Here is a 23,656-nt window from a genome sequence, read left to right as displayed (position 1 = left end):
TCAGTGTAAAATATTATGTAGAATACAAACACTGAACTTTGCTTTTCTGTCATCTAAAAAAATTAAATTTAAGATAAACAGACCTGAACTTAAATTACACGTCTGAAAATGAAAGAGATTCCGAAAACTGGAGTTCCAAAGAAAGAACGGTGAGGATGTGGAGACACATGGCAGCTGCATGCAGCTTTGGAGCATAGTAACAGCGAGTTATTAGAACATACTGAGCTGTAGTGAGAAGTGACGGTGGTCCAAAACACATAAACAGAACTTTACAAACTTCGAATACAGCTCAGCCGTTTGATCCTCCAAGTAAAAAACACACAACAACAATAATAAAATAAATTTTTTATTCCTTCTTGAAATATAACTAAATATTCTCAAAATTTGTTGTTTTTATGCTTTTTATTTTATCTTTAAAAAGTATTAATAAAAAATAAATATAATAAAAAGAATGGTGAGCGATTTCGGAACTTATGCAGACACGTCTTGGCTTTTAAGCGAAGCCTTCAGTCCACAATATTTCTTACCTTACCCAACTCCACCACCTCCCCCCCCTCCCCACCATTTTCCTTCCCTCCTCCGCCGTTTCATCCACCGTATAGCCTCCATTTCTCTTCTCTTTCTCAGAACTTTAACAAAAAAAAAAAAGACAAATACTTCGAATTTGGATGTTAATAGTAAAACCCGAAGCGAGTCTTGATATTCAAACTCTCTGTAGAAGGCTACATTTCTGAAGGTAAGTTAAAGTTTCTGTAATTGAAAATATATATTGTGTTTTTTTCTTTCTGATTACTTTAGCTTTCGTTTAGCGACAAATGTCGGGAGAGTACAGTCGAAAGTGATGAGTGAAATTGGAAGCAGATTCTGTTTTGTTTTCATTTCCGAACTTATCTTGTTTACGTTTTTTCCTTTTCTGATTGCAAGACAGATAGTTCGGTTTTATGCTGAGTACAATGTTCCCTTTCTCTCAAAGTTGTTTTTTTAGATTGCTTTTTAATCATATTTTGTCGGTGAAGCTTACTGTTTTCGGATTTCTTCCACTTCAAGTCTTTTCATATTCTGTTTCTTTCCCTTTTTTTTTTAATTTTCTAAAATTTAACTATAATCTAAGCTTTGCTTCATTGATTTTCATTGCTTTAAGTGAAGACCTTGTCCTTTTCTTCTTCTTCTTCTTCTTCTTCTTCTTCTTCTTCTTCTTCTTTTCGTTTGTTTTTTACAGTTTCAAGGAAAATCTGAGATCATAGTTCTTTGGTTCGGTCTTTTTCCTTTGAAGTGAAGCACCTGTTTGGCTCGAAGATGCAAGCTCAACTGATTCAATTGCAACAATTGAAACAGTATCGATCTTATTCAATTTTAAACCATTGGATTTAAGATATTTGTAGGTGTAAGATAATGGATGTGACTTGATTCTTTTATTTATTAATTTTTTGCCCTTTTCGTTTCGATACTATATCGACGGCTTGTCTTCATTTTATCAATTTTTTTTTTCAGTTCTGAACCACCGCCAATACTGACCCCTGCTTGTTCTTCGTTGTCCAAGCTAGCAAGTTTTTCTTTTAAGTTTTCTAGTTCATGTTATGGTTCTGTTTGGTGACTGAGAAAATATATGAATGAGAATAAATTTTCTGTTTCTGACAGCTGTGTCATTATTTGACTTGGTGGAAGTGAATTCTAGTTCATCGACAATTTAAACCAGAAAAAGGAAAAGGAAAAAAAGGGGTGACTTTGTTCTTAGGATTCTCTGTCGATAAGAGACAACTAATAGTTTGGTGTACGTGTGAGTGTAACTAGACATTATTCCAGCATGCAATGTGTTTTTTTTAATGTTACCAAATCCGGTGGTTAATCATCTATAAGCTGTTTCATAACTCAGCTGCTTCCTATTGTTAATTAATGTTTCGTTTTTTTCTCCTTTATTCTTTCAAGGTCCTTAAAACATTTAGTTTGTTTGAGCTCTGTTTCTGGACAGAATACAATGTTATTAGCTGTTGTCAGACATTGTTTCTGTTTATGGTCTTATGATTTGCTTTTAAGATTGGACTTGATCTATAAAATATAGTTTCAGTTTTCTTCTTTTCGTTGTATATCTTTCTTAAAGAGTTATATGGGTTCCCGGACCTAGGTGATAAACCAGATTTAAGTGATGGACCGCCGTTGGCCATGGAAGAAAAAATCATCCGATAAGGCCTCCGCTGCTTTGGCTTCAGAGGCATCTCAAGGCGATCAGGTAAACCTTTTCAACATAATTTTACTTAATTATAACGCATCAAACTTGCTTGCTTGGAGAATTTTGCGATTTGTTCAATGTTCATCTCTGCTTATCATCAGAATGATTGAGACATTTTATCTAATACTGGTAATCTGGTGATTTTCTGTTGCTACAGGATACATACAAAAAAGCAAAGTATGTTCAAATTACTGTGGAATCATATTCACATCTCACTGGTTTGGAAAATCGAGTGAAAACATACGAGGAACAAGTTCAAACATTGGAGAATGAGATTAAGGACTTGAACGAAAAGCTCTCAGAGGCCAATTTAGAGATTTCTGCCAAGGAAGACCTGGTGAAACAGCACACTAAAGTTGCAGAAGAGGCTGTCTCGGGTTAGTCTATGCTCAAACATTCGAAATGTAAGAATAAAGGTCCTCCCTATACTGTTAGCCTGAAAATTTTCTCGATCTTTGCTTTAGGTTGGGAAAAGGCTGAAGCTGAGGCCTTGGCATTGAAAAATAACCTGGAATCCATTATGCTTTCAAAGCTTGCTGCTGAAGACAAGGCATCACAATTGGACGATGCTCTTAAAGAGTGCATGTGGCAAATCCGGAATCTGAATGAAGAGCATAAACAGACATTGCAAGATGTGGTAATTAGCAAAGACAAGCAATGTGAAAAGATTAAGTTTGAGTTTGAATCTAAGATAGCTAATTTAGATCAACAACTTCTTAAGTCTGAAGCCGAAAATGCTGCAATTTCAAGGTCTTTGCAAGAACATTCCAGCATGCTGATCAAGATCGGTGAAGAAAAATCACAAGCTGAGGCTGAGATTGAGCTTCTGAAGGCTAACAGTGAATCTTGTGAAAGGGAAATAAATTCACTGAAGTATGAACTCCATGTAGCTTCCAAAGAGTTAGAAATTCGTAACGTAGAAAAGAATATGAGCATGAGGTCTGCAGAAGTTGCCAACAAACAGCATATGGAGAGTGTAAAAAAGATTGCAAAGCTAGAATCTGAGTGCCAAAGACTGCGTGGTCTTGTACGGAAGAAGTTGCCGGGGCCTGCTGCACTTGCTCAAATGAAGCTAGAGGTTGAGAGTTTAGGAAGGGATTATGGAGATTCTCGACTAAAGAGGTCTCCTTCTACGCCTTCAACTCCTCACCTATCCACGGCGACTGACTTTTCCCTTGACAATACACAGAAGTTCCTTAAAGAGAACGAATTGCTTGCAGAACGTTTGTTGGCAGCTGAAGAAGAGACAAAGATGCTGAAAGAAGCTTTGGCAAAACGTAACAGTGAACTAGTGGCTTCTAGGAATCTATGTGCTAAGACATCAAGCAAGCTTCAAGCTTTCGAAGCTCAATTTGCCATCACAAACCAGCAGAGAAGTCCCTCAAAAACAATCGTTCAGATTCCTGCAGAAGTTCACTCAAATCAAAGTGCTAGCAATCCACCAAGTTTAAATTCTTTGTCTGAAGATGGAAATGATGATGAAAAAAGCTGTGCTGAATCATGGGCAACTGCTTTGATCCCTGAGCTTTCTCAATTCAAGAAGGAAAACAACACTGAGAAGTCAAACAGAACCGAGAATGCGAAACACTTGGACCTCATGGACGACTTTCTTGAGATGGAGAAGTTGGCTTGTTCTTCATATGATTCAACTGGAAACGGTGCAGTCACCATTTCAGATTGTACACACAGTAAGATATGTGAAATTGTTAATGGGGATGCTTCAGGAGAGATTTCTTGCAAGAAACTACATTCTGAAAAGCATCACGATTCATTCCCTGTAGAATTTGATGCCGACCAATCGCTTGTTCTGAAGCTTCAGACAAAGCTCTCCATCATGCTCAAATCTATGTCTAAGGATGCTGACATGCAGAAAATTCTGGAGGACATCAAACATGCTGTGGATGATGCTCATGATAGCCTGAGAAAGCACTCCATAAGCTGTAGTGTAACTACAGATAAGGAAATTGCTTTGTCCCCAGGTGATAAGGTTACTTCAGAACCCTTGCAAATTATAAGTGAAGAATTAGCTGCTGCAATTTCTCAAATTCATGATTTTATACTATTCCTGGGAAGAGAAGCAAGTGCAGTTGACATAAGCTCTGATAGGAATGGATTTAGCCATAAAATTGAGGAGTTCTCTGTTACTTACAATAAGGTCTTTTGCAGCATTGCCAGTTTGAATGATTTTGTTTTCGATCTTTCAATGGTTTTAGCTAAAGCTGGTGAATTAAGATTCAATGTGCTTGGCTATAAGGGTAATGAAGTGGAAATCAACAGTCCACATTGCATTGATAAGGTTGCTTTACCAGAGAATATGGTAACTCAAAGGGATTCTTCAGGAGGAAGATATCAAAATGGATGTACCCACATTTCGAGTCCCACTTCCAATCCTGAGGTTCCCGATAATGGATATGAATCAAAACAATCAGGTAAATTCTCTTCGGAAGAGTTGGAAGAATTGAAGTTGGTGAAAGAAAAGATGGCAACCGATCTTGCTCGATCTACTGAAAACATGGAGATGACTAAGTCTCAATTACATGAAACCAAGCAACTTTTAGCAGAGACTAAATCTCAGTTGGCTTCTGCTCAGAACTCAAACAGCTTGGCTGAGACACGGCTCAAGTGCATGGCAGAGTCATATAAATCACTCGAAAGACGTGTAGAGGAGTTAGAGACTGAGGTAAACTTTCTCCGAGGAAAAATAGAAACTCTGGATAATGAGCTTCAAGATGAAAAAAGAGATCATCAAGATGCTTTAGCCAGATGTAAGGAACTCGAAGAGCTATTGCAAAGGTAAGCGTCAAACTCATTTCATATGGTTTGGAACTGCATTACTTATTCACTCAGACTTTGGCTTTAATGTTAGACACGGGTATGTATATGTCGGAACCACTAATTGTATGGTTTGTTTTTTGTAAATGCAATGTTTTTACTAGTAAAAAACTCTTACATAATTGTTGTCCATCACTTTTTAGGAACGAGAACTGTTCTGTTTGTTCTTCAGCAGCTGATAATGACCTCAAGAACAAGCAGGTGAGGAGTATAATTTCTTAAAATTAGTTTTTCAACACTTACTATTAAAATCTGATGTTACTGTTTACAAGCACAAATATATGATCGGTTGACAAAGTTGCTGATAATGAAACAGAGCAATTTTTGTACAGTTCACGTTTAAAGTTCTAAAGCAACCAAGTTAAGATAGTTTCCTTCGCTTTCAGGAGAAAGAATTAGAAGCTGCAGAGGAGAAACTGTCGCAGTGTCAAGAAACTATATTCCTTCTTGGTGAGCGATTGAAATCTCTGCGTCCTACGACCGACACGATGGGATCACCGTACAAAGAGTGGAACCGAAATGGCAAAAGTTTGAGTGAGGGTGAATCGACGACCAGCGGAATCAACTTTGATCAGACAGAGACAGGCAATGGAAGCAGCATAACAGGTGCAGAGTCCCCCATGCTAATGGAGTCATATAACACGCCATGTAGCACTTCTGATACTGAAGCAAACCTTTCAACATTGCCAATCAAGTCGAACAACGCAAAACACAGGTCTAGCATGTCCAGCTCTTCCATTTCTTATTCGGACCCGGCGCCGGGGAAACAATCGCGAGGCTTTAGCAGATTCTTTTCCTCTAAAGGGAAGAATGGCCATTAAACCTGCAAAGGGCGTAGAAGTTGATGACTGAGGCAACGGATAACAATACCTAGAATCATCCAACTTTAGAGATTTCGTTTTCGACTTTGCCACTCAACTATGCTATTGGGTTTCTCATCGTGAACTAATGCTTTGACGTAGATGTAATTTTATTAATATTGACTGTTTATGTAGCCATATTGTTACATAAATAATTATATCCTACTTTTAATACACGAAGTATTTTTATATTAATAAATTTTAGTAAGAAGATCACAGAAAGCAAATTGTCTAAATTGATATTAAGATAACGTTATTTTACATTTACATAAATAATTACATCAATCTAGTTTTGTCAAGTGAGCTATTATTCATATACTTCCACGTATGCATTTAAATCTTTTGTTTATCAATCACCGCATCTCTTGCGGATTCCTATTTGCTTTTCATCGCCCCAGCAATTTCCTTAATTAAACAATAGATTAGCTTGAAACCGACTTGTTAGTGGTAAAATATTAGTAACGATACGTCACTTTCTATTGGTTTTATATGAAAGATATCATGGTTAACCCAATTGAACTATAAAAAAGTTTGAAAACACTCATATTATAGTACAAGATCCAGTGAAGCAATTTTCTTTTTATACAAATGAAGCGAAATTATCCTAAAAAATACAGAGGCAGACGATACACATTTTATTCTAAGATTAAAAAAAAAACTTACCTTTTACCAAGGAACTTAATGGCTAAATAGCATAATTCGCGGCCAATCATAACATGTGAAGCTTTGTCATAATGTTCGATTGGTTTGTGGTCCCTTGCTCTAAGGAAAATATTTGGATTAGATTAAATTAATTAACAACGTTACGAGAACTAAACTATATTAACTTAACGTACGGGGATTAGATTCTAAAATTTAACATAGTATAAGGAACAAGAGCAAAATTTGACCAGCCCAAGAAGCATGAGAGTAGTATGTGAATGATCATATTATATTGATGTCTTTGTTAGGGATTTAGGGTAAGTTGGTGTGCAATCTAAGCCGTCCAATTGTGAGGATCAATACATGACTTGACTGTAACCATTGTTGATAATCTTCTATGACACGTAGTACGTGATTTCTTCATTGTGGGTCCGCATCACATGGCAATCCTAGGTGGATGTTGATCGATCAATGTGGTCTAAACATTCGGAAAAGAAATTAATTAGTTGATGGTGCGGTTAAAAGGTGGAAAAATGTAGGAAAGTATTATAATGATGACTTCTTGACATTAGTTGTCTCACAGGGTACACTGGTAGTTGATTTACAACCCACACCTGGGTGAGGAAAATTTTCAAACTGCTCTCAGATTTACAAATCTAAAACCCAGACATGAACTAAATAAATTTGTCGGGTCAGAAAAAAAAGAGAGGAGAAAATCAAAGAGAAGCGATCTTCACCTTAGTCATCTTCTCCAAAACAACACAAGTAGCATTAAGCAGATTTTCATCTCAGCATTGATGTTAGAGACTGAAAAACAACTTCTTCACAAGGAATGGTGAGGCCCATGTCATGAGCAAAACCAAACTCTTCTTCAGTTTGATGAAGCAGGGTCTGGAACTCGGGTCGGGTCAAGAAAGAGATGGGAACAATGTACCTGCTTCTGTTTTCCCCAACGTATACAACGAAGTGGCCCCTTGGGACATCCAGGGGGAGTCCTTGTTCATCATAGCTTTGTTTCTTTCCTAAGCTGGAGCATCTTTTCATGATTTGCTTTATCACTGCTGTCTGTGCCAATTTGTTTGATTTCCCCATTGCCATTTTGGTTTTTCTTCCACACACACTAGATTTGGTGGGAGAAAAATGAAGAAATAGAGAATGGTTTAGAGAAGAATGAATGGGGGTATATATGGCGTGAGCTGATGTGTTACTGAAAGAGAGGGAAAACAAAGGCATGTGAGGCTGCCTGTGGGGACAAAAAAACCAAAAACAAACCATGGGTATTTTTGGGGTTTGTGAAGAGAGCTTTTACTATAGGACATGCCCCGAGGAAACCCCCTCTTGTTGCCCTCTCTAAGGACATCTTGGCCCCCTCCCTTTTCTCAAATTTAAACTACGTTAACAAGTTTTTATAATAGCATCATGTTTCTGTATGTCCAACTCCAGATATTATCACAATCAACCATATTATACGACTAAAGTTGGAATTTCAAAAATAATATCTTGGCTGCAAGAAAAATATATCAGTTTATCAATCATATTAATCATTAATAATATGTATATAATTTATTCGAGTTTAAAATCTTTAAAGAGAATTCGCTTTAACTTGAGATTTGAGGGGTAGCGTTTATGAAACCACTTGACACTCCCTTCTCTAAGATTTAGAGCTTCGGGTTCTGAGAATCCATTGACAGATGACGTTCACATGCATGTACGTGCATATTAGTGTTAGTATTATTTCTCGTTTCAGGGTTTTGAAGCCTCGGTCGATTCAAATCATCATTTAATTCAGAAGCCTTAATTGCCTCGGCTGCAAAGATCCCTCTATATATTTTGCGTCATGAAAACAGCTTTCAGGGGTTCAATAACCCCACAATGTTAACATCAATTCTGTCCTCTTTCGTCATTTGCGCATATGAATGAGCATCATCTGAGTTTTCTGTATTTCATGTCTTCCTATTTTATAATATTATTTTCAGTTAAATGAATATTTGCTAATATTTTAATATATAATATGCAGTAATTTATAAAATCAATACCATGCACGGATCCTAAATTAAAATGACCTTCTCTCGTCTAAATATTTTAAGGAAATCCTACATGATTCATCTCATAGTTTCTTGTTAATATATATTTCATTGCGAGATAATGTATAATTCAATCAAATAAATGATCGTTTTATCACATCGGTTAAAAGCCTTTAGCCAATTAAGAGAGTGTAGCCCCATTTTTTTTATAATAATATTCTAGATATTTTTTTAGTTTAAATATTAATGAAATAATTTTTAATTTTAAAATTTAAATACTCAATATTTTTTAATATAAAATTTAATAAAAAATAATATAAATTAGTTTTGTATTTTTTAACAGACTTAATACCAAAATAAGTGTACAAACTATACCGCTTTTCACGAATATGTTTCTAAAGTATTTTTTAACTCATCACTGTGCCTAACGTTATAAATGTTTCCACTTTAGGTGTCCGGGCCGTCAACGGTGTTAATTTCCCTCGTTAAGTGACATATGTCACAATCGGATAATTTTAAAAAAAATATATTTAAAATTAAAAATTGAAATTCTATATATATTTAAAAAAACATAAATAGTTTTGAAATAACTCTAAAACTTTGAAAACCTTCATTTCAACCCCTAAACCCACATCGACCACACCCTTTGCCGTCGATGAAGCTCCATCTAACCTCATCTCTCTCTGATGAACCAAACCCCTATGAAATCGACAGTCGATCAATGACGAATCGACGTTTTATAGCCTACACCCTATAATGAAAATCGCGATCCCACACGATTTCGACAGCCAATTGGTGGCAACTATGACAACGTATGACTATGAGGATGGTAGAGACTACATTGGCGGTGGTGGTCGTGGTTGGAAAAGTTAGGGAGGTTAAAGTTAAGATTTGGGGCTTTTGGGGCTTTTTATAATTTAAGAGAAATTAGTGTTTTTATAAAATATAATAATATTTTTAATATTTTTTTTAAAAAAATTCAAAATCACTAAATTATGACACATGTCACTTAAGGGAAGAAATTAACGCCCTTTACAGCTCGAGCACTGATTAGTGTTTTATATTCAATATATTTACTTGTTAATTCTCTCGTGTTATCGATTTATTACTGTCGATTTGGTTTTGTTTCACATATTTATGTGCAATAGTCTATTTTCCAGAACCAATAGTAATAAGGGCACATTTTGCATATTTTATTAACTGATCGTGGCTGAAGACATGGGTATGATATGGGACGCGATGTAGTTCGACGTGGTAGTTTCTATAAGGTTCAATCAGTAGCAATAGTTTCTAGAAGCAGTCCAGTCAACATTATCTGGAAGGAAGACGAACGACATTATTTAGGAATTTAAGTTGGAATTCAAAAATCATTTCAGGATTTATTTTTTTATGTTTAGAATAATTTATTTTTGAATTTTCATGCTATCTTTAGAGTTTTAGAGAGCTATAATTACCTCTTAGGGTAAAGCTTGAAATGTACTTGAATTCGATTTGTTTTGTTTTGTTTTTATTTTTATAAAAGTTTTCTTCATTTCATCTTTGTTTTTACTTTAAGTATTTACTTATTTTATTTGAAAAATTTTAAGTATGATTTCTATTATGCTTAGCTAATTTTCACAATTAGCAGATGACTTTGCAGTGACTCAATGCATATTGTGAGAATTGAAAATCATTTAATATATTCGGATAATCATTTTTATTTTTCTACAAACTTGGATTGACAATCATACTTTCCTTTCAAAATCTCAACACTTTCATTTCAAGAAGTTAACGTCGATCAGGATGTTGTTCTAATTTAAAGTTGGGAGGAAGAGTCGCATGGTAGCAAATTCGACTTTATATTAACACACTTAGCGGCGGTCTGCTAAAGGAAACTGAGATCGGATTCGATTCTCATTGAGACAACATAATACGAGTCGAGCTTTTCCAACGCGTAAATTTGTTATGGTGCTAACGGCAATAACCGTAGTTAGTCCAAACAAGGATTGAATTTTGAAGATTGACTTGGGAATATCGGTTTATCAGAGAGAAAAGTAAGTAGGTTGAGCCTTGTAGACTATAAATGGCACGAATCCAGAAGTAAAATCTCTTTCGATGATCAAAATGAATTTAGACAAAGCGAAGCTTGAGGCTATTTTTTTATCATTAATGTTTTTCAATTATTATTCACTCTTTGTTATTTCTTTATTTATTTATTTTACCTAGTTTTATTACCAAATCTCCCTTTTCTTTTTACTACAATTTTCCACGCTTGTCAAATTTGTATCGTTAATGGGGACTTTGATAAATTACTAATTTAGTTTTGTTTTAATTTACGACCAAGCAAAACCCGAGAAAGCTAGTAGATTATGAACCAGAGATCGAAGCACCAACTTGCAGGATTCATGGACAAAAGCTTCGATAAAAGAGACAATAGCGACAACAATAACATCAAGAATAACAATTAGATCCAATACCTAACACCATTCTTGACGTTGATACACACTTCACAAACGAATAACCAATTCTGATGGCTGATCCCATGATCCAAGAATTGACTGCGGCACCTGTGAGTATGTGGCAAAACCTGGCTGATTACAACCCCTTCCAATACCCAATTAGGTTTGGGAAGTCATTATAATGGACTTCATTGAAGGCCTCCCTACATCCTTCAAGAAGAATTGCATCCTAGTGATAGTTGATAAGTTCACTAAATATAACCATTTTCTATCACTGTCACATCCCTATTCAACAACTGAAGTGGCTAAGTTATACTTAGATAATGTTTATAAACTCCATGACCAGCCTAAAATAGCCATTTCTGATAGGGAAAAAACCTTCACCAACACCTTTGGAATGAACTATTGAAGCAGTTGGGTACAAAGACATTGTTCAACATATCATATCACCCACAAACAGATGGTCAGTCTGAAAGAGTTAACCAATGCCTGAAGTAGTATCTAAGGGGGCTTTGTTTTCTAACTCCTAAACAGTGGGCCAAATGGTTACCCTATGCTAAGTGGTGGTACAACACTAAATACCACACATCATTGAAACTAACCCCTTTTCAGGTACTGTATGGCTATAAGCTCCAACTATGGTTTAGCAAACAGACTCTCAGGTGCAAAGTGTGAATGAATTAATTAGCAACAAGGAAAAAAATAAGGCGAATTGTAAAAGACCAGTTAGAACATGCTCAAAACAGAATGGAGCAGCATGCTGATAATAATTACTGAGAAAAACAATTTCAAGTCGGAGATGAAGTTTACCTGAAATTACAACCTTGTTGACAAAATTCCCTTGCCCTGCGAAAGAATCTTAAATTGGCAAAAAAGTTTTATGGACTATATAAAATTCTATAAAAGATTAGGAAGTGACATATCGTTTGAACTTACCCGATGACTCTCGATTGCATTATGTCTTTCACGTTAGCCTTTTGAAAAAGAGAATTGGAGAATCGTAAACTGTTTCAATGAAACCCCCTACAATGAACGAAGAAGATCAGTTTCAGATTGCACCTTTGAGGATAATGGGCAAGCCAATTGTAAAGAGAAACAACAAGCCTGTCACTCAACTCTTGGTTCGTTGGGTAAACCTCAATGCCAATCACGACACCTGGGAGGACTACTCCGTGCTCAAAGTACAATTCCCATAATTTGATCCTTGGGGACAAGGATCCTTTCAAGGGGTGGGTATTGTTACGGTTGGAGAAGAAGATGGTGGTATCGAGGAGAGGCAATTAGGAATGATTGAAGAAGGGTTAAGGATTTCGAGAAAATCAATTTAGGAAGTTGGGAATTAGAAGAATGAGGGGAGTACACGTAAGAAGCATCTGATCATTAAAACAATGGACTTAGAAGGAAGCCCAATGCATACAGCCTAAATGGATTAGATGACATCTACATACTATTAGGGTTGTTTATGACTAGGACAACCAGCTGGTAGAGCTATTAGATTCAGTACTCTTGTAAACAAATAAAACACGTATTACTGAAGCATTTTCCTTATGATTTTGCTGAATGAATTCAATACTTTTTCTGTAAACCCTTTCTTATTCTCTTCTTCGTCTCAAACTATTCTAGTTTATTATATTTAGGCACTTATTTTATTATTAAGTCTTTTTAATAGTTTTGATATTTATTGTAAGGTACAATTATACATAGTCAGGGACGGATGACAAAAACAATTTTAATTAGAAAATACAAATAAAATATCTTAAAAAAAATTTAAATTTTTTAAGGGACGGTCGTCCAAACTTGTCTCGCCTAAGTCCATCCTTGATATTCTGTATATTTCTAAATATGTTCTAATTATGAAAACAAATGATATCAATTTGATATTAGATTGTATATAAAAATATAATATTTTATTGATTAGCAGGTGTAAGATTTTGAATTTAGAAAATAATTAAATTGAATATAATAAGAGATTCTAATAATAGACATAATATTTTTCTTTTTAAATGATTCAATTTAATATAAATTTATTTGTATATATTTATGAATTTATTTGAATTTAAAATCGAACACCTACATTAGTTTATAATCATATATTTGATTTTTAATTTTGTACACTTAATTAAATTGTTAAGCTCAAAAGGTCGATTTTTATTATCCTTTTAAGAAAAATATCACTATCTTTAACCACTGAAATCATTTATATTAAATTGAGAAATCTTTATATATGAATAATTCGACGTAATATATATTATTATAAAAATAACTTACTGCAAAACAAAACATTAGCACTAGCTGGAAAAATTAATAAAATAAATAAATAAAGACTAAATAATATTATTGTGCCGTGTAGTCACCGTCTTAGAAGCAATTTCGTCTGGATTGATGAAATCCCTAAAATGGATGTTGTCCCCTAAGATTAACACAATTTTCGAAACAATGTTACTTTTTTTAGAATAAAGGAAAATATTTTATTCGGAATAAACTCTATCATAAAAAGAAAAATTTCACTATGCTTTGTGAAGAGAGAAAATGTAGAAGAAAGAGGAGAATAAAGAAATGAGCGAGTTGGAAATGAAGGATAAAGCCTTATTTTATAGCTACAAAAATTAGGACATTTAGGTAAATTTGTCAAGAGAAAAATCAGCAAAAAATCTCCCAAAAATCTCAACTCCTTTTATTTTCTCAACATTTAAATTTTAATTAATTTAAAATTTAAATTCAAATAAAATATATTTATTTCTTTACATTATTATATATATAATCAACAATCTCCCACTAATGCAAAGAAGTAGAGTTCCACAAAAGAATTAAAAGAAAAGAACAACAACGAAATTAGTCACTTAAGTACTAGTATTTGTTAGATTTGAACTAGCACATAATGGAATGAGTAATTCTTCTCTTTAGCAAGTGAACGAATCTTGATCTTGTTAAGATAGGGTTAACTTATAACAAACGACTAACCTCATACCTATTTATGTTATGTGATAGTTCAACAATTTTGCTAAAAAAACCTCATGATGCTCATATGTGCTTTAGAAATACGACCCAAAGTCTTTCATAGAAGGTGGCTAATCCTTCACACTTACGTAGGTGATTTCATCAAATCTATTTTAATATAGACCACCCAAATTAAGGCTATAAAATCATTAAGAGCTTTTACTAAGCTTAACCTCTCATTTTATAAATTCGATAAATTCATCAAGTTCGTCTCACTAGGACCACCCACAAACTTAGGCTATGAATTCATTAAGAGTTTAAAACTCAACCTCACAAATCGATGTATTCATCAAATTCGTCTCACTAGGACCATCCAAATTATGGGCTATAGATTCATTAAGAGTACAAAATTTCACATTTAAAGTGTACATGATATACCATAGGGATTGGTAGGAGTGTATGATGTGAATTACTCATCTAATGGGCTTAAGTCACATCCCCCTCGATGAATCAAGAGCCATTTTTCTACATAACCCTTTAGTTAAGGGATCACCAAGGTTCTTTTCAGATTTTATGTACTCCAAAGCGAGTACTCCATTCTTTATAAGATGTCTCACAAATTCGTGTCTTATCTTGATGTGTTTCTTCTTATTATTGTAAGATTGATTATTAGCAATACAAATTACAGTTTGTAAATCACACACTAATTCCACTAGAGGTTGCAAGTAGATTCCTAAACCACTCGGCCTCTTGTCCAGCTAAATCAAGAGCAATTAACTTTGATTCAATGGTGGAGCGAGCAATAGACGTTTCTTTTACAAACTTCCAGAAAATAACTACTCCACCTAAAGTAAAATATACCTGTCAACACACATTTTCGTCTTACTAGGATTCAAACTCCTAAAAATAAGATAGAATTTTGCTAGGATTCAAACTCCTAAAAATAGGATAGAGTTCTACTATTATTTAAACTCCTAAAGATAGGATGCACAAGCATTATAAATAGTTATTGTAACTCACTATCGTAACACATTTGAAAGAGATATACGAAATACCAAGCAAAAAAATTACAAGCAACTCGTAGCCATTTTTCGAAGCATTTATATTTTGAAAGGTAAAGTCCATACTTTCGCATGTTATTTTTTCTTACCCTTGCTGTGTTTTGATTCGAAAGAAAACAGAGAGAATTGTTTTTGGCCAATGAACGGGGGCGTTTTCGAGATCTATTTTTGTAGATCTAGCCCCCGAGGCTTGTGTTTTTTTGAAAAACTATTCGAATTTTTATAAACGAGTCGTGTGGATCCGTGTGTTTTGCCTCTATAGTGGGTTAATGCCCATTTCGGTCCCCCTGATTTTAAATACACGCAGATTCGTTTTTTCTTCAATTGGCTTTTAATTTCGACCCCTAATTCATTTTTTGTTTTAATTTAACCCTTATTATTTATATATATATATATATATATATATTTAATTATATTTTATTTATTTATTATAGTTCTCCTTTTTTTCATTTTTTTGCATTATATTATATTATTTTCCTATTATATATATATATATATTATTTTTTTTATCTATGTTTACTTATTTACTATTTTTTACTATATTTTCCTAACGTTATATATATATATATATTCTTACTTCATTTTATTTTATATTTCTATGATTACTATTTTTTTAGTTAATATTATATGTATATTTATTTTTCATTTATTTATTATTATTATTACTATTTAGTATTTTATTATATTATACATACATTTTTATATTATATATATATATATTTTATTATTTTATTTATACTATTATTTATTTTCATTATATTTTTAGTTTCTTTGCTCTTATTATTATTTTTCTTTTTAAAAAACACTTTACCTTTTTTATTATTTTTGTATATATATTTTATCTTCATTTATTTTATTTTATTCAATTTCATTTTATTTTTTTTGTTTCATCCAATTATTTTATGTTTATTATTATTGGTTTCATTTATTTCCTTAGTTTACTCTTTAGTTTTGTTGCTTTCTTTTATTATTATTATTTTCTTTTAACATCTTATTTTTTAAGGGTATTTCCGTAAACTCATTAAGGGTAAGTAATTCGGATCAAATTTTACCTTTTAATTTAACTTGCAATTTTCTTAATCAAAGACAATTGGAAATTACGTAGTACCGAAAGGGCGGTTCAAGGGTGCTAATCCTTCCTTGACCGTAACCGACTCCCGAACCCGGCACATCTTTGGAAAGACGCAGATCAGGTAAGAAATAGGGTATCCGATCAACCCATTTGTTTTAAATAAATGATCGGTGGCGACTCCAATCCACATTTTTCAAGTCGAAGCCCAATTCCGGGGCCCAACCGAAAGACGGTTGCGACAATACCAACAAGTGGAACTTACTTTGTAACATCTCGATTCCCGGGTTAGTAGTTTCAGGCTGACCTAAGAGTGTTTTAGATGAACTCATTAGCCTTGTAAGAATGCTTGGGCCAAATGAGAATTGGTTTGGGATTGGCTTGGGCCCAATGGATAATAAAAAATGTATTTTATATTATGATCAAAGATAGAAAGACCAAAGGAGAAATTATACCGTTTTTAGTGTCTAATCTATCTAATTCGAAAACGATCAGTGGCGACTCCATCACTCAATCCAAGTCGAGATGAGAATCCGGAACCACCCAAAGGACCGTTAAGACATCTTGACGACTTCATTGTGGATTTTGAGAGTCATATCAAAATCGATTACTAGTTTTCTTCTTAGGCGAAACTTGTAAGTTTAGGTTTTAATTTATTTTTGATCTCATTTATTTACCTTTGATTATTTTCCCCCCAAATAAATAGTTCTACTAATGTGTGCTATTAGTGTTTTCAGATTTTTCAATAATATTATTTCTTAAGCTTTGTACCTGAGCTCCAAACCTTTTTAAGTGGGTGAAAGCGACACCTTTATGAGAATTTATTCTCTGTATGGGTCTGACAATTAGCCTTCAGGGTTCATATACATTATGTCTTCGTAGGAATTTATTCCTCATATAGGCATAGGGGAATGTATCCTCTCAATTTTAACTCGGTCCATATAAGTCTATGATGGGTTTATGATCGAGGGTTTGGTAGGCCCAAGGGGGCACCAACAAAGAGAGCGCGAGTCCTTTTTATATAACCAAACCTTGTTGCAACGCAAGATTAGAGCTTACCCTAAAACCACATACAAACCCTAAGATGCTTGTTTCTTTATTCTCTGCTTTAATTTCACCGTTCCAAGCATGTGAACTAGAAATTCATACGGATAGGTTATTCTTTGTCAGAAAGCATGTGGGATAAAAAATCATTATTGACAGGATATATAAAATTCATGCAGATACCATTTTGGTGATTGCAGTCATACTAAATAAAATTGTGAGATTATAAGGCAAAGAGTTCAAAAACTTATCGCAGAGGGATTTCTATAATCCGAGAATGGGAAACATGTGTTCCTAAAAAGTTGAACGTTGATCGAAGAACCTAAGTATGTAGAAAATGAAGAGGATCAAACCCTCATAAGCCAGCCCCTTAGTTCTTTAAAACATGTCGATAAGGACTTATAACTACAAAATCAATTCTCAAAGCCTCATTCACCACAAGATGACATGTTGTTAGATTCTTCCAAGGGAACTATTGACGACAATGGTAAGTTTGAACCCAAGGTTCCTGTTCGAACCTATTCATTTCCCATGCCATGAGATATATTCTAAGTTGCTCATAGCACAACTAATTACGCCAAAATATGTCAAACAATCGCATCCCCCGTATCCAGGATGGTATGATGAAAAATCTCACTGCGAATACTATGCTAGAATTCAATAACACTCAATTGAGAAATGTATCAACTTTAAGTGTCGAGTACATAACCTCTTGGATCATGGAGTTATAGAATTTAAGACCAAGAGTCAGCCTAGCATGAATCATGTGTTAATGATTAATCGTACAGAGGGTAAATTTTTTTAAACAGTATGAAAGAGACAAAAATAAAAGAAAAATGACTCTTTCCCAGCATCTGCCATGGAAGATGTCTTGGGCAAGCATGACCCTCGAGGTGTTTCAAGTGCCTGTCTCAGAGTTGCTTCCATATTTGATCAAAGGTTGATACCTCGCTCTTAAACCGTTGAGAGTATTAACTAGCCTATTGGTCTACGGCTATGACCCAAACAACACATGCGACTTTCAAATAGGGGCATCAAGTCACCCTATTGGAAAATGTTTCACTAATGGAAGAAATCGAGAAGCTCGTTGCTAGCAGAGTGATAACTCACGATTTGATTAAGAAATGGGGTGGAAATTGAGTGGAGTATCCTAAAGATGAAACAAGAAAAGATCATGGAGTTGTGATGTCTAAAGCATAATATGTCTTGTTTGAATGTCTTTTATATATGCATGATTTTTTTAATAAATGACATTTCTTTGAGAAATAAAGCATTTTTTTAAATTCAGCGAATATCAAATATAATTAAATGCACATTTGGGAATCGATGTTATAACCTTTTAAAATATGACGAGATCAAACTGAGCTCTAAGGATAAAATTTTCTAACTTTCAACAATATTTAGACTATAACATATTCTTCTTGATGAACTTAAGAAATCTTAAAATCGAAAACTCAAGAAAGTAATATGATATTAATGAGATAGTTTTGTTGGGGAAATACGTTGAAAGTAGTAAGTTGATAATCTTCAAAGGTCCGTTTGTGAAGCGAGCTCCGTTTGTGTTGTCAAGTTGAAGACTTTCTGACACTTGAATCCTCTAATTAGGGGTATTCCACTAAAGTAATAGACTATATCAAGTGCTCTAACTTTATGAATATGATTACATTTAGATCATGACATTAATCTCTATGCGTCGCGATGATTCTCCCAGTAAAATCAAAAGTGAAAACATCAAATTTAATGAGGTACGATTTAAAGAATATGATAAGGCCTAAATTTTTGAATGGAGAATCAATTCCGATGAAAGGTAGACTAAGGGAGTTAAGAAATATTTGTTATAGTCGACTACAAAAAAACACTCAGGGATTTTGTGTTTAGATTAATATTTCTACACTATCTCTACTTAAGGAGTCTATGAACTTGAACAAATGGAAGATTCCTAAGAACTGAAACATAAATGCCCTCTAAAAAAAATCTAACAGTGGAATGTACTAGTTGTACTATTATATTCACATCTTATCCTAAAAACCAGAAGAAAATGAGACAAAACCGAACCAAATTACATTGCCTCCCTATATCAACCCATTGATTGACACTTTTCAAAGGGCTATAATTTTTGAAATCAACATGTGTGATTTATTTATTTGATATTCAGTAAACTAATATTTTGCTTCAATTACTTTGACATCATTTCTACATCGAACTTCTCGATAATTTGAAGAAAATACATTTTCAAAATGACATATTTTCTCAAAGATTGATTGAGGAACTTGAAATGAAGTGGGGCATCCACAGAACCTCTTCATCTTCCGTTAATGGGTCTCCCAATATGGTTCTACTCGAAATATAATGCAACAAAGAAGAAGATAGTGTAACTCATCATAAAAGCGGACTTCACAACATTGAGTTGGTTAGAAAAAAGATTTGTGCATGACAAAGAGGGAAACCTATTCACGAGCTGAACTTGAAGATGATACATTTTAATGGCTATGATAATCAAATTGAACCTTTAAAATGAAGAGGAACTTTACTACAAAGGTTTCATGCAAATATCCTGGAGTAGTTAAGGTGTTTGACATCTTTATAAGGCAGTTGGTACGCCGATTAATTTATCAGAGTAAATATCCCATGTGGAAGGAGTTTTCTTTCAATTTTCAAGCCATCCGAGGAATTTACCAGTCCAATATTAATTTATGAAAAAAATCCTAGTTTTTCAAAGTACCAAATATTCTAGTCTCATCAATGAAGCCAAGGCTGAGTGAATGCCTCAGGATGTGAAGATAAAAGTTAACCCATTCGACCAATAGTACAAGACTTATGAGTTGAGAACAACGATAAGCTTATTTTCCAATAAGCAATGTCAATTGATTTATGATGACTGCATCGCTGTTAGGGCAAAATCAACTTCAATAGACATGGGAGAAGACCAAGATTAATAGAAGAAGATCGAAACTTCTCATTAAAAATAAAATTGCCAAAAAAATAACACATTTTTGCATGTGCATTTTAGGCATACTTAAGGACATTGCATTACATTCATATATACAATTTTGTAGATTGTTTGAGATAATTTCAACTTTACAATGAAGGATATTGAACTCGAAGTACAGCTAGGACAAACTTGAGTCATAATGGAGGATTTGTCTGCAATGTGTCTTATCTTGACGACGAGGAGTTGCATCTTAATTTGACCTAAAGAAGGTCAATGGATATTGAGCCAATTTCAACCTCACGACGAAGGATATTGAGACTAAGAGATGCCTAGGATCGAATTAACTCGTGATAGACGAGTCATCTGCACTAGCTTAACTCAACAACGATGAGCTAGTTTCCAGTTGAAGTTTTCAAGCCAAGTTTCAACTTCATGATGAAGGATACTTGAACCGGAAGTAAATTTAGAACTGACTGAAAATTGGCTTAACGCAACGACGATGAGCCATCTTCTAGTCAAACCTTTTCGAAGTCAATTTCAACCCCACGATAATGGATATTGGTTTCGAAAACCAATTCATAATTAACTACAATCTAGATTAACTCAATGACGAGGAGTTAGCTTCAAATTAAAATCTTTAAACCAGATTTCAATTCCATAATGGAGGATATCCGACCTGAAGAACCACTTCACATGGCTTAAACTCGCGAAGGGGATTCATCCGAAGAACATTTCACCCGACTTAAACCAGCAAATGAGAGTTATTCGAAAGAACATTTCACCTGGCTTAAACCCACAAATGAAAGTTGATCGAAAGAACATTTTACCCGACTTAAACCCACGAAGGGGAGTCGTCCAAAAGAACATTTCACCCGGCTTAAACCCGCAAAGGAGAGTCGTTTGAAAGAACATTTCACCCTGTTTAAACCCGCGAAGAAGAGTCATTCGAAAAAACATTTCACCCGGCTTAAACCCGCGAATAGGAGTCATTTGAAGAATACTTCACATGGCTTCTTAAACTCACGAATGGAAGAACATTTCACATGGCCTAAACCCGTGAAGGGGAGTAATCCAAAAAATACTTCACCTAGCTTAAACCCACAAAGGGAAGTCATCCGAAGAATATTTCACATGGATTAAACCCGCGAATAGGAATTATCCAAAGAACATTACATATGACTTCACTCATAAAAAAGAGTCGTCCAAACCTCAACTTGAATTCCTTGGACAAAGAAACCAATCATCCAAACTAACTTTAATAGTCACATGCACAATAACTAATAATTTTGTTGACTTTTTCAGATTCAATTGCTTTGTGATCAAGATGAACTATATGAAGATTTTCAAACTCATATACTTGAAGATGTAGACAAACCCCCTAAATGGACTAAAAATGCCCAATCATTCTTGAAGCATGGAAAACATATCAATATAATATTAAAGAAAAATGATGACACCATAGAATGAAGTTATGTCAATTGAGAAAAAATCAACTTTTTTTTATCTTTGCTCTATTCACGTTACATGCCAATGAGCAAAGAAGGGCAAATATAATATCCAGTTTTTGTATGGCCTAGTTTTATTTTCCAAAGCGAAACATTTTATTGAAGTTGATTTTAAAGCCCGAGATATCAACTGATTTGCAATAAATTTTCAAGCAAGATCCAAATGTTTATAGGGCATGATGTCTTCTTGATATATGATTGACTTTCAGTTATCTTTCCAACGCATTTTGAAATGCCTCAATTGGACATCGAGAACTCGAGATATGCTTATTTTAGCGAAGATAGCATGTGTAGAAAATTGGATATGGGCTCAATACGAGAATTTTAATTTATTACGTTTTTTCAATTTTTTATTGAATATTTGTAATTAAATTCAACTTTATACTTTACATAATGTATTTATGGTACATTAGGATATTTTTATTATTTTAGGATTTTTTCTTTTAATTAGTGTATCTAGCATTAATGAAAAGATGCTGTTTTTTACTTTTAGGGTCTTTGGGAGCCTATAAATAGGCACTCTTATTTTGTAATGAGACAGAAATTACAGTTGGAAAGATATGAGCAATAAAAAGCTTTTCATTAAACATATTTTGTGTGTGTTCTTGTTACTTTGTTAATTTTGTCTTGTTTTTTCTTTTTTTCTTCTTCTTCAATCTTTTTTTTCCAGATGAGAGAAAACTTAAGAACAAGGAAAAAAGACTTTTAAATAAAATATTCGTCGATTTAGCCTTTCTTGAGTTTTCTCAATGAAAACGATGATCTTTTATTTTATTTTCATCTTTATTTTGTTTCGATCAATCACGACCTTGATTTTTTCTAAAAACCTCCGTTGAACGAGAGAAAACCGAGAAACAAAGAACAATGGCTTTTAAATAAATTCATTGATTAAGCATTTCTTGAGGTTTCTCGATGAATATCAATAATAGATCTTAAATGATTTTTTTTCTTTCCTTTAATTTTTATTAATCTATTTTGATCTATTGTTGGATTTTCTTAGTTTTGTATTCAATTAAATAACTCGACGATCCGATTGGAATCCCTTTGGGATTCACGTATCATGCATGGGTAGGAGACAATTCATTTTGTCGTCCCTCCTATTTTCTTTAAAAATTTATATTGATAACCCATATCACAACTCTATTATAATTAACTTTATTTCAATTCATTTTAGTCTATTTCCTATTTTTTCTTTTTATTTACTTATTTTTAATGTTTTCTTTTAAAAAAATTATTTTATTTCTTATTTTTTACTACCTCATATTCCATTTATTAATGACCTAACATATTTTTCAAATTATTTCGATTTCCTTCTACCGTTTGCAATTTTAATACTTTTGATTTAATGAATTTATCTTTGATTTTTTATATATATATATATATATATATATATATATATATTTAATTTTCCACTAACGAATTTTTTTATTTATTTTGATTCAATTTTTTTTCCAATGTTAATTGTTTATAGTGATGATACTCATTTTTTATTTATTTTATGTTTTGTTATTTTTTATTATGCATTTGTTTATTTCTTTTTTCTTTAATTTTGTTGTTAGTTTATTTTATCAAATAAACTAATCCATGACCTTTTCATCTTGTACATGCAGATTATATCCATTTTTTCATTCTTTAAAAACACTATATTATTTTATTTTACAACAAACAATTTTTTAAAGGTAAGTGATTGAGATCTTATTTTTAAATTTTTAACTTTAATTTTCACAATTAAGACAAATGTGTAATCGTGTTGATATCGAAAGGACAATACGGGGGTACTAATACTTCATTGATTGTAATCGACTCTCGAATCTAATATTTCTCTGGTAAGATGTAGATCTGGTAAAATTGTAAATTTAAGGTATCCGATCTACTTAATTCGAAAATGATCGATGGCGACTCCATCACTCAATCCAAGTCGATATGAGAATCCGAAACCATCCGAAGGACATTTGCGACACATCAATCACTATAAAAAAAATATGTGCAACTTCAAATTTTTACAATTAATTTACTCTCTTTTAATTGTTCATCAACTTTATATTTTATTCAATTTAATATTCCAAGGATAGTTATTTATAAATT

General features: G+C 33.4%; 2 protein-coding genes and 1 long non-coding RNA gene across 6 annotated transcripts; 1 reads left to right on the top strand and 2 right to left on the bottom strand.

Annotated features, from left to right (window-relative positions):
* Positions 1 to 472: 472 nt before the first annotated feature.
* On the top strand, positions 473 to 6,085 carry LOC120217115 (filament-like plant protein 4). Of its 3 annotated transcripts, XM_039214328.1 has the most exons (7): positions 932 to 1,046; positions 2,123 to 2,227; positions 2,385 to 2,604; positions 2,692 to 2,864; positions 2,949 to 5,020; positions 5,203 to 5,260; positions 5,446 to 6,085. In XM_039214328.1, the coding sequence occupies exons 2-7, from the start codon at positions 2,144 to 2,146 to the stop codon at positions 5,878 to 5,880; spliced, it is 3,042 nt and encodes a 1,013-aa protein (XP_039070259.1). In that variant the 5' UTR covers positions 932 to 1,046; positions 2,123 to 2,143; the 3' UTR covers positions 5,881 to 6,085. The 3 variants fall into 3 exon arrangements, with proteins under 3 accessions (XP_039070258.1, XP_039070259.1, XP_039070257.1); XM_039214327.1 differs by lacking the exon at positions 932 to 1,046 and adding an exon at positions 473 to 736 and having other exon boundaries at positions 2,692 to 5,020; positions 5,446 to 6,084; XM_039214326.1 differs by having other exon boundaries at positions 2,692 to 5,020; positions 5,446 to 6,084.
* Positions 6,086 to 7,344: 1,259 nt separating this feature from the next.
* On the bottom strand, positions 7,345 to 7,671 carry LOC120217103 (auxin-responsive protein SAUR50-like). The gene has a single exon (XM_039214310.1). It carries the CDS (start codon positions 7,657 to 7,659, stop codon positions 7,345 to 7,347), a length of 315 nt encoding a protein of 104 aa, XP_039070241.1. The 5' UTR covers positions 7,660 to 7,671.
* Positions 7,672 to 10,989: 3,318 nt separating this feature from the next.
* Positions 10,990 to 12,352, bottom strand: LOC120217124. Of its 2 annotated transcripts, none has more exons than XR_005525125.1 (4): positions 12,140 to 12,352; positions 11,960 to 12,046; positions 11,834 to 11,881; positions 10,990 to 11,131 (listed from the first exon to the last, which is right to left on the bottom strand). It is a non-coding gene; the product is annotated as an uncharacterized LOC120217124 (long non-coding RNA). The 2 variants fall into 2 exon arrangements; XR_005525124.1 differs by having other exon boundaries at positions 11,834 to 11,869.
* Between the last annotated feature and the right edge of the window lie 11,304 nt (positions 12,353 to 23,656).

This window comes from Hibiscus syriacus, unplaced genomic scaffold (genome assembly GCF_006381635.1).
Source record: "Hibiscus syriacus cultivar Baekdansim isolate YM2019G1 unplaced genomic scaffold, ASM638163v2 tig00110183_pilon, whole genome shotgun sequence".
Taxonomy (NCBI): Eukaryota; Viridiplantae; Streptophyta; class Magnoliopsida; order Malvales; family Malvaceae; genus Hibiscus; species Hibiscus syriacus.
This window is presented reverse-complemented; position numbering and strand designations above follow the sequence as displayed.